The sequence below is a fragment of the Apteryx rowi genome, unplaced genomic scaffold, assembly GCF_003343035.1.
Source record: "Apteryx rowi isolate R43461 unplaced genomic scaffold, aptRow1 scaffold_552, whole genome shotgun sequence".
In the NCBI taxonomy this organism is placed as follows: Eukaryota; Metazoa; Chordata; class Aves; order Apterygiformes; family Apterygidae; genus Apteryx; species Apteryx rowi.
The window spans coordinates 356,478-370,235 of NW_020450819.1; the positions used below are offsets into that span (position 1 = coordinate 356,478).

Genomic DNA, 13,758 nt, shown 5'->3' on the forward strand with positions numbered 1-13,758 from the left:
ATGTTTTTAAAATTGAATCTAAAACAAATAGATTATATTTAATCAAACTTCATCYTAACCATAAAGTTAGTGATACAATTTTGTACTTTATTAAATACCACAGTCAGGAAAAAAGTAATTTTGCTTCAGATGTATCTACTTGTATTAAATAAAAAAGGTCAAAATAGTAAATTTTCCCTCAAATATTTCAGATATACAGGACTTTTTTCCTTCCCTCCAGTTATTCTAGTGATCCAGACTATAATACGTATGAAGAATGTTTCTTCCAGCAAAACACCAAACACAAAATCAGTGAAGGAAACACTGCACACATACAAGTGAAAGACGCATTATATTGTAAGAAAATGGCATGTTGCCATTGTCCTGATACCAGTGAAGAAGAATAGCAAAGTCTATTTGAATTAAAGCTTGCACACCTAAAAATCCAATAGCCTGTTATAGCACATTCTATTGCACAGAGCAATGATTAGAGCAAATCACATTCTTTGTAGAAAGTTTTTACCAGGAACAGGATAGTAAAGGAGGTTTGCAATCCTCTGTCAAAAATTGTGAGTCTCACAAATCAAAAGCAATGCAGAAGAGGTAGAAATCCTGTATACTGTGGAATTTGTGTTCTACAACTTATGTGCAAGATGCAGTATTGTTACGTTACAAATGGAAGTGGTTTGACAAACATCTAAAAATCTCTTTCTCAATAGCCACTCTTGGTATGCAAGAGTAGAGGTTATATATTAAATGAAAAATGCAGTATACAAATATATTCTACTTGTACCTCTGTACTAATATTTTATTTTCAGTTCCTAATAAACATACCTAAAATTTTATCTAAGGTCACCTTGAGATGAAAATACATTGGAAGCTCAACCACAGAGCATTCTGTGAACTTTTCTATACAATCTGGGATTTGTAAGAACCTTATTTATGCAAGTACAATTTTTTTATATATCCCTGTCATGGAAAACAGATAGAATGCCTTACTTGAAAGCTGGCGAGCCAGCTTTTGGTTCTAGACCAGTAGGCAGGCCCTAAGGGAGAGCCCTTGCTTTTGTGTGATCAGCCTACAGAGGCTGATTGTGAAATCTGTCAGGAAGATGTCTGTTCCCAGTACGATTCTGCTGGCTTTCCAAATTAGAGTGTAGGAGTGATATATTCACCAGTAGTCATCCTTCATTATGCATTGTCTTTGTGAAAACCTCAATTCACCTTAGGGTGGATCCTATTTGGCCCTGTAGAAGCTTTGACAGAGTAAGTCAACTGCAAGAAAGCCTGCCAGAGTAGAAGATTTGAATATTGATAGCTCAGAAAACTGAAGTGCTCATGCTGATGTCTGAATTATCAGCTGGAATAACTGAACAGGCATCAGTATGCTACCACCAAATAAATCATTTTCAAGATACGAATTGTATGTTCTTAGGCAACAGAAAAAAAGAAGGTTCTCTAATGATACAGGCCTCTTTGGGCATTCAAATTTCAGAGAATATTGTCTGTATTTCAGGAATGCTCTGGGTGAGGGGAATTATTTCTAAAGTACTGTATTTGCATTTCCATCCTGCTCCTCTTACCTCCCTGTTGCCTCCACTTTTTCTTTGTATGATTGCTACATCAGCAGCTTGGAGGCTGCCTATTGTTTCCTTTCTGATTTGTGCAAAGGTGGCAAGTTATGCTTGAGCATGCACACCTCTGCATGTCCAGGAGGGTATGCCTAATCTCATAGGCCACTGTCTTCATTGCCCCTGAGGCTGGTTTTGAAGCAATACAAATATATCCTTTATTTCCTTTGAGGAAACAAGTGTTATCTTTTATTTTTAAAGATTATTTTATTGTCTGTACTCCCTTTTGGCACAAAATCATTGATTTTGTATTTTCTGGTCCTTTCATTTATGCCACTCTCTTCCTGTACATAGGAATTTCATTTTTTTATTTTTATTATTGTTACAGAAAAGTATTAAGCGATATTAAGAGGCTATTCCCATTTTCACCAAAATTATATAGTAAGCTCAGTTTCAAACAGAGATTTCCTTAAATTGACTGTCATCAGTCCCACATACCTTTGTATTCAAAGAGCAACTAGTTATACAGAATGAAGAAAGATTCACCTGACTTAGCCTATGCCACTTGTAAAACAAGTATTTTGGTTCAACTGGAACTGCTGCTTCTATGAAGAGATCTTAGATCATGAAAAAAAATCTCTTAGCTACTCCTCACTTACTGCACTCATAAACTAGATATGGTTTCCACTAGTAAGTGGATTATACTCAAAAGATGCTGCAGCTTAAGGAACATTTCAAGTCACATGCAGACATAACTCCTGGTGACCACTTCCAATTCTTCTTTCCTGCCATCAGCAATTCTACCTCTAAACTCCTTTTAAACAACAGCTTCTGCCCTTACCTTCTTCAGTACTATCTAAGGTTGCCCAAAGTCTCCCTTCAAAGATGTGTAAATATGCTGGCCTGCTGAGAGACTTTCTCATGAAAATATGTTCATGTTACTGTTAGAATACTGGGCACCTGGCCCCAGTAGTTACTACTTTTCCCTTCTCTTTTGCTGTTGAAAACATTTTTATGTTCTGCTATGGTGGATTATTCACTGCGTGGGAGTCTGTAAGAGTCAACATATACACTCCTTTGGTTGTGTGGATCATTTAATCAACAGCCTGCTCACTGGCAAACTGACTTCCAAATAATTCAACCTGTACAACACTAATACACAGTGATAATTTTTCAGTTTAATATTGCTGCTTATCACTCAGGCTGGTTTGGGGTTGCAGCTAATCTGAGCAGTAAACCAGTATTAAGATAGCCATTCATCTAGTAGCATAGTTTCAGATACATCAATTGAACTTCTAGCAGCCTTTTCATATAGCGTGTATAATCTGAAAGCTTTTAGATTTGCTAGARTATCACTGCAAAACATTCCCCTCATTATGACCCTCTTCGCTGCAAGTATCCTGCACCTTGCTTCTTTCTTCACAGTGCTGCAATATCATGCCAGGTTATCACTCACACTTAAGCACTTTTCCTTCCCCCTTCGTGTTGTTTTTGACAATATGGGTGGACCACGGTGCCTGCAATCTCAGTCAAACTGTCTCCATGTGTGTTCCTGGGTTTCTCTGGCTTGTGTCTGTGTACTAGTTCTGTACCGGTAGTTCTCACTGTTTTCATTCTTTACCTTCTAGTTCAGCTACAATGAATTTGCAAGACAGGGATAGATTTGTACCTGCAACAGTATATACTATGTTAGAATCACTCAACACAAACAGTGCTGTCTCAGTTAGAGTATCTTCARTGTCCCCAAGGCAAAATTCCAGAGTTCTCAGCTACACACGTTCTGCTTTCTGTTTTAAGTTAAAAATAAGATAAAATGAAATAAATCTTTCTACAGTTGCATACTGTGTGCAATCAACAGTATTCAACTATCAGAACTTGCAGCATTTCAGGCGTTACTGAAAGCAACTCTCTTCTCACTTAATTTCCACCAGTAATAAAATAATAAATCCTGTAGCTTCGTTTTCTCATCTTCTTCCCACAGTGAACACCATATACAGTTTAAGATCCTGTTTCCATATTTGCAAGGTCATTTTGTTCAATAATTCAGAATTCATTGTAATCTGAAACTCTTCAGGTTGCCCACTGTGCTTTGTTTTTGATGCTACCTTGCTTCCATATTAATCACACTCTTTTCCTTGTGAGACGGTCTCGTGAGACTTGCTGCAGTATTTTGTGTACCACATGCCGCGTAATAACATGCAAGAATGTATCTTTCTTAAATGAATTCCAGCCAAAAAGAAACCACACTACCTCCACTGACTTCTGGAAACATTAAATATTGTTAAAATTTAAATGTTTTAAGAATGTAAATGTATGTATTTTACAAAAGACAATACTATGACAGCTAAGAATCTTGTTATCTGAAACAGCAACCTCAAGCTAAAATTACAAACTTCTTTCATCCCCATTGCAACTGAATGGGAATATGCACTTTGCACTGATTGCAAGATCCTTCCCAACTAGAGCCAAAGTTAGTTTCATATATGAAGATATTGCATAACATCTTTTTGAAAATAACGGTGGGCAAGTCATGTGTTTATTTTCAGAGGACAATTACAGATAAGCAATTATATCTTCCTCAAGACTGCCATCATAAAAGATCCTGTATCACTGGCATTGAAAGGCATTAGCGCTTTTATAATATAAAACCAAAAGAAGAAAATAGAGATTGGATATGAAAATAATGTGAACTACCTTGGATATCAACAGTACTAGTTTTCATGTTTTTCTCCTGTGATGTTTTTTCCCCTGCTTAATTATCCTTCTCTAAGAAGCAAGAATGGAAAATAACATATGTAAGACAGAACTAATACTCTAAACGCACTAAAATTTGACTGCTRGAGAGGAGCAGTATACAGCTTGAGTGTACACCATTAACTGCCTTGTGTCAATCTCCAGAATAAAAGCACACTGAAGGTTTGATCCCACTTAAGATTTATATTTACATCAAATAGCTCTAAAAACAGAGGCCTAACATAGTGTAAGAAGAAATACTATCAGGGAGCTATTTATACACAGCTCCTTCATAAACAACAAAAGCTACTGAACTAGTCTCAAACGAAACAAAATATGTTTTCATTCTCTATCACTAAAAACAGAAGGATCTTTTCATATTAAATTTATGGAAAAGAGTTTCACTATGATGGAAGAAGAATATTTTTAGAATAGCACAAGTTATGTCAAGCATGCATTCACATCTGAAGTGAATTTAGCACTTGCTTATGATACCAGTTTTAAATTAACCAGTGATTAGTGAAGGAAGCTCAATCTCATAGCTGAAGCCACTGTAACTAGAAAAGTGATTTTTCCATACAAAACTTACTTCTGAAAGTTCGCAAGTGATTGTTAGTTCATGAAGGACAGATCACAGAAAGCTCTATTATTATTTCTTAAGTCATCTGTTTATCTTCTCTCTGAACCGGTGCCCATAAATCTCCTTAATGTTTTCAAAAACTCCACCCACAGCTTCTTAATATGGGCTTTAGAGTTCATAGTTCATACCCCATTTATCAATTACATTAAAAATATTCATGAATATGTACATATTTCAATAGTTTGAATGCACACAAAAAATTAAGGCAATAAATACACTAAGACAAAGCAGGCCAGCTTGGCTTAAATAGGTCACCACTGGTTGCAAACAGGAAAATAAAATCAAAACAAGAAATATCTCCAGACAAATGTTTGCTACCCATCACTCGTATCATGAAAATTTGGAGAGGAGAAGTAAAGTGAATGCTGTTCCCAAATATGATAAATCTGATTTGATCACTAAGGCAAGCATACGCAGGTACTGCTTACCAAATATGCTTTTTACTAGGATATCTGGAACACTGGTTTGGAATTTCATAATTTTGCCTCTATTTAAATAGTTGGTGATTCATTTGAGTTTATTAATAGTATTCTAAACTCAGCAATAACAGAAACAATTACTTACTTCTCAGATTTCCCATTCCAGGAGTCACGCTCATTCTGGGAGGCAATGTGCTGTGATATGGTGGAGTAGTGCTGAACAAAATATCATTTGGCAAGGCCTGGTCTAGCATTGAACTTCGAGAACTAGCATATGAAGATCCTCTTCGATTGCTACATATACTCTCATCAGATAAGGTACGATAGAGTGTCCTCCGTGGAGAAAGGTTCCCATAAAATGAAAACTAAATATGAAAATATGAACATGGAAGAATATGTATTCCTGATTAAATTAATTCACATTCTATCATATCCTATCATCAATTCTTGGAGTATTTTTCTGGGCAGGCATTCTGGGATTCTTGAGCTAATAGAGAAGATCAGAGATCAATTCTACTGGGGCCTCAAAGGAGTTACTGAATTGGATTTTCATACATCTTCTTGATATTTTACAAAATATCACCATGAATTAATCAGATACTGTATAGATTTATTAATTCTGAAATGTTAAACAAAATCTCCATAACCATATGACAGTAACGGTTTCCAGAACCATATATAAGGTTACCATCTCTGGCAAAATTTATTCAAGACCATACATAGAAGTACTTGATTTTGATTTGAAATGACTGTGTTTTAATATTAAGCATTTTAAACTGATATAAGGTGCAATATAATTCATTTGATGATGAAAGTGATTTGAGACATTGTAGCTCTTCAGAAAACATGAAATAGGCTTAGAAGATAGAGTTCAGTGAAAAYTGTTTATGCATTTCAAAAAGTTACTTAAACTACAACCCAAACACCTACAGTAAAGTAACTAGTTATTGTATTGTAAAACTGGCCCATTCCACTTCATGACTCATTCTTCAGAACTGCAAAAGCAGTTATTTTTCACATCTACCAAGGCCAGATATTGTCTAAATTATTTTAACTGGTTTGTCTTACATATAACAGATTACTGTCCTATCCTATTGTCCTTGTATTTAATTATGAATTGCACACTCCCTGTGCAGAATGTATGCTTAGAAGCAGTAGCTTTTTAAAAGATCGAATATAGCATAGAGTTAAAAATATCTACATTGTTATATTTCTGACAAAATTTACTTACTGGCGATTACTTTTAAAAGGAATAGACAGAAATACTCAATCATGCACAGGCAAACATAGCCTTTACAAAATGGTTTAACACACATCATAGCTCTAGTTCAGGAAAGCATCTATCTTGAGGACAATAAAGAAGTATGCTTAATTGTTAGAATGCTTAGCTCTGTCCAAAAGAAAATTGAGGCAATTATTTGGATTCTAACCTAGGAAAGTATCAAAATACTTTGTAAAAGTAAAGTTAAAAAAAAAAGTAAAAAAAAACCCACACCAGGTTTAGAGATTTGACCAAAACAGAAATGGGTTATGGGAGTTAACATCAGACCAAAACTTTATTATAACACATACGTAAAATAATCACAATGACAGACATAAGCAGCATCTCTAAATGAATGGAAATAGGGTATCATTTTATAAGCAGTTAGAAGATTACCAAAAATCCCTTAGAAGATTACCAAAAATCCCTTAGACTTCTTAGGGACCATGTCGGGCAAAGGGTTAGAAAACTTCACCCTCTGAATCAAAGGGTCTCCCATCCTCTTTCCTACACTCAAGATCCACAATGAGCATCCTGTTGTAATCTTATCTCTTACTCAAGTCTCCCAACCTCAAACTACATCTTTTATCTAAGAAGGTTGGTCAACAGCTATCTAAAGATGTTAAAAGCTAATTGCTGGAGCTATGGAGTTTCCTTTCAGGGTGTGACAGAAATTAAACAGTGCCTATTCTAGAAGGCTCATAATTCCCTGATGCTATAAACAAGGTAACACAAAACAAAACCAAAGATGAGATTTGGTCCTGTACAATCTCACCCACTCAGAAAAATTCCTTTTTGGCTTTGCTGTCAAAGGCAACTGTTCAACCTGTACCAAGACTACTACCCTCTGCATAATTGAAGGCTGGACCCTCCTGACCCCATGGCCGTAGAGATCTTCTCTGAACCATGGTCTATGGTCTCTCCCACTTGCAGCTTTACTTACTCAACGTTTATTTGGGTGTCCTGGGAGGGGAAGGGGACAGCAGTAATTTACCTCAGGATGGTCATATTTCCTCACTCCTTGATGTTTCTTATTTGGGTAACCAGAAATATGGGCAGCTCTTGAAATTATCACAGAAAACCAATTATTGTATCAAGCATAGATCATAAAGACCTCTAAGACATTATTCCTAAGAATTCCAGCTCATAAAATAAATCCTTAACATACTACGTGTTAAAAAATACAATCTGAATTTTGAATTCAGCTCTGCACTTAGAGGATTCCTGTGTTACTTTTGTTCAGACATTATGATTATGCTATTTAGAACATATTATAAACATAGTAGGTTAAGATAGCATTGAGTTAATATCCAATTATAATGATTATCTCAGGTAATTCAATTGCTTTGTGCATTATTCCACACTAGGCAGAGAATTCAGAACCATTTATGCTTTGCAGAATATCGAATTTTAAGTTTTGTATGCACTTTTCATGAACTTTGTAATATTACTGATTGTCTTCATGTGACGAAGATCAGCTTCATGCTCTCCACTAGCACAGTCAATTATGCCTTTTGAGCAGTTAATGCTGGTATTTACATGAAATTGTGATTCAGGCTACAAGCAGAATTGCTGGTACTGAGTATCATGGAGCAGGAGAAAGCAGGCTATTTTTATTCATATGCTTAAATATGGTTTGAGGCATATCAGTTTAGGTACCCAACCTTGAAAATGTTACTCTAAACCTTTGAAATTATAATTAACTAGCCCAACCTTTACAGCTGAGCAGAGGCATGTTCAAACAAATACTGGATTTAATACATAAGCATCAAAATAAGTATCGTTTTCATATTGTGGGAAATTATATTATGGGAATTATGGTCAGTATTTATAGCCTCCCCATGGAATATATTTAGTTTATACAAAATTATCATGCCTTCTCTATACTAATTTTGGGAATACTAGTAAATCATTTCTGGAAGATTGTGTCTGAGTGATACAGAGCCAAAGAAAGTAGCTAACCTTTCTTCTCCCCTCCTCCACAGAGAAGTTGTCTGGCAACATCAGCTTCAGAAAATCTTCTTTGGACAACACTTGCTGGCTTTCGACAATGGCATTCCTCACAGAAGTCTGAAGTGGACTTGATGCAGACATGGCATCAATATCACCATACACTCTGTTGAGACAATTAGCATGGTAAGTGCTATTGGATTTGCAAGGCTGCATTTATTTTCAGTCACGAAATAAAATTCGTTAGAATTATCTTCTGGCGTAGCACACTGTTATTCAGAACATTTTCCAATCATTTTAGGTATATTAAACTGTTTGTGGGTCCAAGATGAAATTCTTAAACCACCGAAAAAAATCACTTCTTGGAAATTCTTCAGAACAATTTAAAAAACATAATGTTTATTCCTCCAAACTTGCCTCTTTCTTTTTTCACACTATACTTCTTTATTTTTGAACTTGTATTTAGATCTACATTTTCAATAATTCATCACAGATCAAAATATTTTAACTTTTACTTCTTTAGCAAATAAGAAAAATAAATATTTTGTGGTGTGACATTGTATCCATCTTTACAATCTGACAAAATTACCATGGTTATCATTGGTAGTATTTGAAGTATACTGTATTTGTAATCAATTGATAATATCTGAAGTATATTGTATTTGTAATCAATTGTACCATGTGCCAAGGGTGTTTTATTATCCACAATTTCACAAAGCTGCTAGATAAATAAAACAGCTGTCATCTTTAATTATCCACAGATAAAAATGTATTTACAGTCAACAAAAGACTGTCAAACTGAATTATCTTTCAGCTTTCTTCCAGTGAGAAGGGAGAGAGATAATTTTAACTGGTTTACTTTGGAAATGCAATTTAAGGAACTAGAGATTCCAAAACACACAGAACATACATTTGAAGCCATTACTTACTGCCAAGTGCAGCATAATTAGTGACTGTATCCTCAGCAGAGAGGTAACAGGCTTGGCTACAGTGAGTTGTAATTCTCAGTGAATTATATCCTATAGTGGCACAGCCTCCAGCAATTGACCTGATTTTCATCACCATTGCTAATTGGAGATATTATTTTATTCAATATAATTATCTACAGATAGAGATTTCCTCTCTGGGATGTACAGAAACCTTTCCTAGAAAGAAAGAGGTGAAGCAATGCTCTGTGGCATGGAAGCAAATGAAAATGTTTTCTGATACGTGAAGTGCTGCCATCTTCAATTAATATTTTTTAAATAGAGATAGTCCTTGAAGATGCTTTTCAAAATTGCTGCAGTTTTAGTTTAAATGCCATGCTTCATTATGCAATTTTGTTTTAAGGTTTTCATCCAAAATAAAGAAAAATTATTGCAGGAATTCATCAACTTCATAATGAGGAAGCTTGTGGGACCAATGAAGCTGCCACTTTTCTATGGCAGCTTCTACTATGCCTGAAAAATAACTGAACAATTTAACAGATGAAAACATTGGGGAAAAAAAAAAAAGGAAAAATCTATAGTACAATAACAAAAAGAACACTATGATCAGGACTGGAGGGTCATAGCACCTACTACTTCTGAAAATCAGGAATCCAAGAGCTTAACTTTAGACTCTTATTTTTTAATACGTATATTCTAGTCTATATTTTTAAATATGAATCTTACTATAAATATGCACATATGTGCAATACAAGATAATACAGACAAACATCTCATTCCCATTAAACAAAGAGTAAACCCACAGTACACATTTGAAAATCAGTTACTACATGCCACCTTGCCAATTTATCAAGATACACAGGGCCGACTACAATTTATGGAGAGACAGAACTAAACAGCTTATGCACAATAAGAAAGCAATGAGATTATCAGAGGAGATGATTTTGAAGATAACAGGAGTTTAAAAGCTGATTTTTAAACAGTAGATTCAAACATTATTTATTATTGCTACAGCACTGGGAAAGATGGAAAGTATCTACATCTGAGGTACTGCATCTTTTCCTTTGAGTCCAAGCCTTTTACTTCTGCCCAAGAACACCACATTCCTCATTAGCTATTCCTGTGTTAAGCTGGAAATACAGTTGTTCATTAGAGCTGATCAGAAAATTTTTGGCTAAGTGTCACTTGCTAAAAAAGAAAAAAAAAATGTAGTTTTGGTGAAGCCTACATATTTTGCAGTCTCTTGAAGAGAGGGTCGCATAAGTCACACTTAATCTTTCTTTCGTGGGATGATTAGAAAACCAGGCTGGAGTAAAGATGATATGGGTCCAAATTCCTGTTCTGGGTAATCTGGTTAATTCCTTTGAAATGGGAAGTGGAAGGACTTGAAAACTGGTACCTAATATCTGTCCTGTGTCCTAATCACCAGTTCCTATCTGTTCTTAAAAAACAAATTCAGAAAAAGATATTAAGAACCCACCAAACTACTTCCAACTGACACTTTTTTTTTTTTTTTTTTTAACTATCTGCCATAGACCGCTGCTAAGTTTTTGGTCATCTCTCTCAACTCTAATGGATTAGCGTGTATAATACATTACAAGGTTTAACAAAGAATGTCAGAAAGTTAGGTACTTTTTTCAATTAACTGTAAGGTCCCTGGGGATTTCCAGAAGAGTTCTTACCTTCATAAAGTTATGGCTTCCCAGTTGTTTTCTAGAGATTCAAGAAGGAAAATCAAAATATCTGACACAACTATAACTTTTTGCTTACACAGCAGTTTCAGTAATTTCCTTCAGTTTGCTTTATTTTAGACATGGGAAAAAGACACAATTGGATAGAACAGAGGAGAAACAGAATCCTGCAGTTATTACCTTTTTTGAGGTGAGAAATAAAAACCCTCATACATTTAAAAGTGAAAGGGAAATCTGTATTTTTTCGTTTTTCTATCCTATTTTAAAATTTATTTTCTTTACCCTTCTTCTCCAAACAAAGTTAAACAGACTTCTTACTCATGGCATTCAGAAACTTCAGATTCTTCAGGTGTAGGACTACCTTCTGATTTTTTCCATCCAATGACGTATTTACTCACTGCTCCTTGTCTGTGGTATGGTTTTGAAACTGACCCAGAAATCTGTTGACCACTATTCTGCGACACTATATAGACTTTGGAGGTATCTAGGGAGCCGCTCTTCTTAGAGCAATGTGTTGATGGGCTTCCTGAATGATGTGACCCACTGAAAAGGCAAAGAAAACATACAAAAGCAAAAATGAAATCTGCAGTAAAACAACAAATCAGAAACTCTTCACCTAATAGTCAGCTATAATTTTTAATGTTAAGTTTTTCTCAAGGTTAAGATCAGGCAACAATATCAATACAGTAATTTCTTGGATACCAGTAGCATATATATTAAAGCTCTGATAATACATACATGCACATACAAATGTGCACAAAGTTGTGATGAGTTTCTAAAATGAGTAATGTATATAATTCAGCTTGCTGAAATGCCAAGGCAAACTGATAGGAATTAAGATTAAAGAACTTAGTTTAATACATATATATGGGATAAGCATGTGTGCAGTTTTCAGTATATATGTACACACAGAGTATATGGTATAATTCCATTTATGTCAAGAACTACATAGGGAATTATTTTGGCCCCAAATCTCTCTCTAATGTTAAAACTTCCATGCCTTTCCACTTCATGTTAATTTTGCCAGTCCACATCAGTTTAAGCTCAGTCCTTCATTCAGTACTGTTGAGAATGTAATATTACCAGAAGTAAATTTTAGTTAAACAAAAGCAGTTTCCTGGATGATTTTAATACAGTCTTTTATTATGAATAGCAGCACTGGTAGACTCTAATGAAACCTTTTACTGAAGACACTAAAAATATTTTAAAATAAATTAATGCAAAGACTTATTTGAAGAATAAATTTCTTCTTTTCATCTTACAGGTGAAGTAACTGAAGTATTCATAAACCAAGTGTCTTGCCTAAAATCATAGGCTGGAACCTGAAGCTGCAGCTCCTAACTTTCACTGTTGTTTGCCAAATACCAAACACAGTGCTATATTTTATTTTAATCCCAAGAGCATTGGATTCATTCACAGAGGATCAGAAAGTGTTGCTGAAAGTGCAACACATATGTCTACTTTGCTATCTATGTCATTAGGTCAAATTAAAATTCCTACTGTGGAAGAAAGTTAGATCATTTAAGGCAGTGGATTAATAATTTTGATCATAGCTGGTATGAACATTTAGCTTAAAAACAACTAATTTTCTCTATCCCTCTTCCTCTCTCTTCCTCCCTCAAAAGTAAAAACAAGATTATAATTTTCTTGGGAAGGTTGACATTAAAAGCAATAAGGTTGCTCCTTTACTTGTTTTCCTTACAAATACATGAAGAAATGATGTAAAGACATCATGGTGAAGAAAATAATTTAGTTATGAAAACCTGAAGTCTAAAGGTTAAGCAAGCAGAATGTAGAATACATATCAGATTGACACCATGAACAGTATCCAGAGGATTTTAGATATCTATTTGTAACTAAATTTAATAAAAATTGAGCACCCAATGTTCCTCATACCAGTCTCATCTGCAGGCTTTAAATAAGGGAATATTTTTCAAAGTAAAGAAATAAAATGCCTACAGAAAACTGGTTTTAGTTAGTGAGGTCAATGCAACTGTCTGAACAACCAGTACATATTTTTAGAAACTAAAAAGTATTGACAACCTATGTAAGAAACAATGCAAAAATGAAGGCAATGAGGCTGTTTCAGCTACAGGAACCTGAAGGTATTTGATAATTCATGCGTGTAATGAATATACAATAGGAGAGATCAAAACCATTAATAACACAGCTGTGAGACAATGTTTTGCATCTGTCAGATCRATCCTGCAGTGTGAGATATTGTTTCACACAATAGGTTTAAAACTGTAGCCCTTATTCAGATACTACAGCATTAGTCTTTTCAGGGGGTTCTTTTATATGATGAAGTTCTAGGATCGGGCCAGTATTTCCAACCAACATCTTTCCTGTGTGTTGCACTTCATCTATTCAGTAAACAGAATACAATTTTAGTAAGGAAATGCTGCATTTATAGATCAACAATTTTCCACCAGTCTGTGGGCTCATTTCTTGAGGTTTTACGCTGTTTAGCTATTACAGAAGTTTACTATTTAACACTTCCAATTTTGAATAAATGCCTCAGTCAGGTTAGAACTCCACTGTTATAGATTATAAGCAAATATAAACTCAGTGTCTGACCAGTTGAAAAA

The 13,758-nt window shown here is 34.8% G+C and overlaps 1 protein-coding gene across 1 annotated transcript in view; it reads right to left on the bottom strand.

Annotated features, from left to right (window-relative positions):
* The window catches only part of SIPA1L2 (signal induced proliferation associated 1 like 2), a 93,008-nt gene that overhangs the window by 14,778 nt on the left and 64,472 nt on the right, over nucleotides 1-13,758 (bottom strand). The window contains exons 14-16 of the mRNA XM_026081536.1: nucleotides 11,489-11,713; nucleotides 8,566-8,719; nucleotides 5,488-5,707 (exon numbers count right to left, since the gene is read on the bottom strand). Of these exons, the coding sequence (XP_025937321.1) occupies nucleotides 5,488-5,707; nucleotides 8,566-8,719; nucleotides 11,489-11,713 (599 nt within the window). The remainder of the gene's footprint in view (nucleotides 1-5,487; nucleotides 5,708-8,565; nucleotides 8,720-11,488; nucleotides 11,714-13,758) is intronic.